Here is a 4217-nt window from a genome sequence, read left to right as displayed (position 1 = left end):
AATTCATTTATGCATGTATGTATGTATGTAAGTTTGCTAGTGGTAGATAGGAAGATGTTTAATTGTTTCTCCCCTTTTTTTCTTCTTCTTCAGGAAATGAAATAAAAGTTATTCTTCTCTTAAGAAAATAAAATTCAGATGGAAATCTCATGTAAGTTTTGTAAACATTGAAATTGTGCGTGTTGTTACAATGGTCATTCTATAGTTTACAATATATAACTGCAGATGAATGCCTGGATTTATACAGTCTAGTGTCTGTTCTACCTACAATGGAAGCTACTTAAAACATAGGAGCCTACAATAATAATAAGAAGTAAGTGTGAAAAGCCATCTGGTTTACACAAGTACCGGACATAATGAAGTCGTTCGATGTCATCCCGTCCCAATGGTATTTCATCCCCGCGCGCGTGTTATAACGTAGACGGTACATTACAGAGATGTCTGTATCGACGATACCTCCACATCTTCGTACTCGGCTTATCTCGCATGGACAAAGAGTTTGTGAGCTTTACAAAGCAGTGCTTTACGATTTGAAGGCGAAACATCGAGACGTGTAAATTTGTGATTCTCTTTACTTATGATTTGGTAGTTTGAAGTATCGCTATCATGCTGTCTTGGCACGAGCACGTTTTGAAGAAAACAGAAACATTAAGGATGAAATTTTGGCAAGAAAATTGGTGGAAGATGGATGGGCTGAACTTAAACAGATTGAGGCTCCTTTTCCGTTCAAATGTAATTAATGACTTGTTATCTTTTTATAAACCTAGATCCTGATGCACCAGGAGGTGCTGCTTACGGAAGGGAACATGTCTTTAATGACTCTGTGAGTATTTTTCATTATTGCCTGGCACATAGTTTGTCTCGAATGTTTAAATTTAAAAGTGTTGCTTGCTCTTCCGTCTTACTCAAAATGTTTGTGTCTGCAGACATAGCTACCTCCAAAAGCCTACTCGCCCTATTTTCCAAGCATTCATTGCATTATCATCATTTACAGTCGGTGAGAGCTGTGCATCATGTTAGTGTGTCAGCTTGCTGATAATCATGAAAAAAGCCAGATTGCTAGCAATAGTAACTATGGTTGTTCAAAGGCTTCAAGTTAAGAGATTATTTAGTAAGTTAGGGAAGTGATATAGATGTTCAGCATCTAAAGTAAACGTAGACACCTTTATGCGATCAACCTTAAACTTTTTATATCGCGTCACCTGTCAAACTGATCTAATCGGTAAATTATATCTTTCATTCGGTTCCTATGACGTCATATCCTAAAACGGGCGAGACTATAATTTATGGACGACCTTTGAACGGATCTTAAGTGACCTTGAAAAATATTAGCTAATCAGAAGACAGTATAGAGTAAAAATATATTATACAACACCAAAGAATTAGCGTGGGTACACTTCTTTTACATGGTCCAAAAACTTGCCAAGGTTAGAAAGAGGTTCAAAAGTTTTAAATCGTAATGCATAAGGTAAACTTATTCATATGGCTCCGTAATAGTTGGTCTCTGGAGCCATGACAAGGTCGCATAAACCCTCTCAACCTCAAGCACATAGCTTCATTATTGTTTGTGCGTACTCCGGTTGTGAAAGCTTATCATTTTATTATGGATATGTTTCTGCAATACTCATACCACTGAACAACCGAAGCTTCAATAACATCTGCGATTACTGCAGCCAATGTTACTGGTGCTTCTATTATACAATTCGCGGCAATTATTATTATATGCCTTAGTCTCATTCTGGATCAAGCGATAAAGGTTCCTATTCTAGCAAACGTCTTCCTTCAACATATATTACGTGGAAGGACAACATCACAGCAGTCTGCACAAGGTCTACAAGTCGTTTAATTATCGTAAATACAACGTACTTGTCAAAATGGTGGTTTACATGGCAGCTTTCATTTCCAATCTAGATAAACAGGACGAAACCATAGCAGGTTGTATTGATGTTATACTTATTTCTTAATTCAACAACAGCAAAAAAGCCGTCAACAAATGTATTTAAATAACCTCCAAGAACACATAAAAATAGTGATATTCTTCAAAATTAGAGTAAGGTCACTAAGATGAATCTATGTCACCTTACTAGACTGAGTTGTGCCACACATGATCCTCACCTTATAACTTTTTCATCGTTAGAATCTCTCCCCAGGATGTTTTCATAACACTTCTTGAACGACATTTCATGGACTGATCAGATTCCTTGACTTGATCTTTTTTTTGTTTTATAACCTGATCATTGATCAATGTACTTTATTAATCGGCCATTCTCACCTGCCACTATTATTGCTCAGTGGTTTGTCACTTGGGATGCTTCAAGTACATGGTTTAGTGTTTTGAACTTCGTTTATTCTGCCTTCAGTAATCGTTTCAGATGACCTAGTTAATTACACGGAACAAATGATTTTTAAATACTCCCTGCTTGCCACCCACTAAAATATCTCGTTAATTATTTTGGTTTCTGTATGATATGCGTGACTTCCATGCTCCCACCATAGTTTCAATGAGTGAAAAAACTATTACGACTAATCTGCCCTCTTGGATGAGGAACCTTGTTAATACACACTCCTTTCACTCTCGATTTTACTAAGTAGGGTTTTGCTCCGTTGGAATTCATCTCTAATCTGAATGTAAAATGTTTCATGACTGATCTGGGTCATCGTCTAGATTGCCCCCAAATGCCCTGGTACGGCCGAGAGTGGGGAGAGTCCACTCTCCCTCTCGAAATGCTCTCACATGGCCAGCGAATATATAGCCTCTGCCAGGGAAGTCCTACTCACTGCCCTCTCGTGGCGGGTGTTGTTTACGAAAGTGAGAGGACGAAAAGCGAATGTCCGGCGCTTTAACCGGGTTGGTGGACACGGAGGGTCCACCTAGGGGAGTTGGAAAACCCTGATTCCAAACCAATGGTGCACATGGGCTCCAGTATCCTGATGGAACGAATGGCGAATGAACCTGTTGTTGGTCAACGGCTACCATGGGACTGCATCTCCTCACGATGCTCCACTGCCTTGTGGATCAGACCTTTAGGTCAAAGGCTCGGGGTGTGGCCCCCTAAGAAAACCACCTGCTTCGGTTTGGGCACCCGAACAGTATCACAGCCCACACACAAATGACATGAAATGACTCACTACACTAACTACACTGCTCTCGTTCCTAATAGAAGAAAGACAATTTACATTTTTATTATGATTATTATTACCATTATTATTATTATTACTATTATTTACTACGTCGCTTTTTCACTCCCGTTATTCCCAAATTGTGTATCCTTCCTTTCCAACTTATGCAGTAGCTCGCCCATGACGGAAACTCTGTTCTATCTAAACGATCTCCAGTCACTGTCTGGTTGAGAGTGAATGCTTCCACCGATTACGAATACTGAAGCAGTCTTTCTGAAACCATGTACGCCGTTCAAGCTGGCTTCCTTCAACGTTCGCACACTAATGCAGATCGGACAACAGATGGGGCTGGCTATGTCTTTAGAAAGTCTTAATGTTAATGTTTGCTGTCTATCCGAGACCCGTATTCAAGACTCTAGTGAAGTACTACAAATTCGTTCTCCATCTGTCGCTTCGAAAAGCTTGTTTCACGTGCGCTTATCCGGGGACTCTGTGGCATCTTCGTCTGGTCTTGCAGGTGTTGGTGTTGCACTAAGCGCTAGGGCTGAGGCAGCACTAATCGATTGGATCCCCATTAACAGTCGGTTATGTGCTGTTAGATTAGAAAGTTCCATCAAAGTGAGAAGAAACCGGCGTGAGAAACGGTGTCTTTTCGTCATCTCCGCCCATGCCCCGACAGATTGCAGCCCGGATGCGATCAAGGATGAGTTTTACCACCAGTTCTTCTCCAGAAAGCGCGTTCGACAGATATTGTAGTATTAGCCGGAGACTTGAATGCTCAGGTCGGGCGTCTAGGCACAGAAGAGAGTCGTTTAGGTGGCCGATGGGGACTTGTTGGTCGCAGGGCAGATAACGGGGACCGTTTGCTGCAACTGTGCACAGACCACAACCTGTTTCTGGCTAGCACTAACTTCCGGCACAGTCATCGCCGGTGTGCCACCTGGCGTCCTCCCTCTGCATCTCAAGCCTGGATTCAGATTGATCACATCGCGATCAGCTACCGCTGGCGTGGTTGTGTACAAGACTGCCGCTCCTTTTGGAGTACCTATCTGGAGTCTGACCATGCCCTGGTCTGCGCCAATCTCACCTTACTTTTC

General features: G+C 41.5%; 1 protein-coding gene across 1 annotated transcript in view; it reads left to right on the top strand.

Annotated features, from left to right (window-relative positions):
- Positions 1-402: 402 nt before the first annotated feature.
- Smp_047060 (hypothetical protein) overlaps positions 403-4217 on the top strand; it is a 7504-nt gene continuing 3689 nt past the window's right edge. The window contains exons 1-3 of the mRNA XM_018789259.1: positions 403-553; positions 590-732; positions 768-823. Of these exons, the coding sequence (XP_018654720.1) occupies positions 438-553; positions 590-732; positions 768-823 (315 nt within the window). The 5' untranslated portion in view covers positions 403-437. The remainder of the gene's footprint in view (positions 554-589; positions 733-767; positions 824-4217) is intronic.

Source organism: Schistosoma mansoni, chromosome W, assembly GCF_000237925.1.
Source record: "Schistosoma mansoni strain Puerto Rico chromosome W, complete genome".
In the NCBI taxonomy this organism is placed as follows: domain Eukaryota; kingdom Metazoa; phylum Platyhelminthes; class Trematoda; order Strigeidida; family Schistosomatidae; genus Schistosoma; species Schistosoma mansoni.
This window is presented reverse-complemented; position numbering and strand designations above follow the sequence as displayed.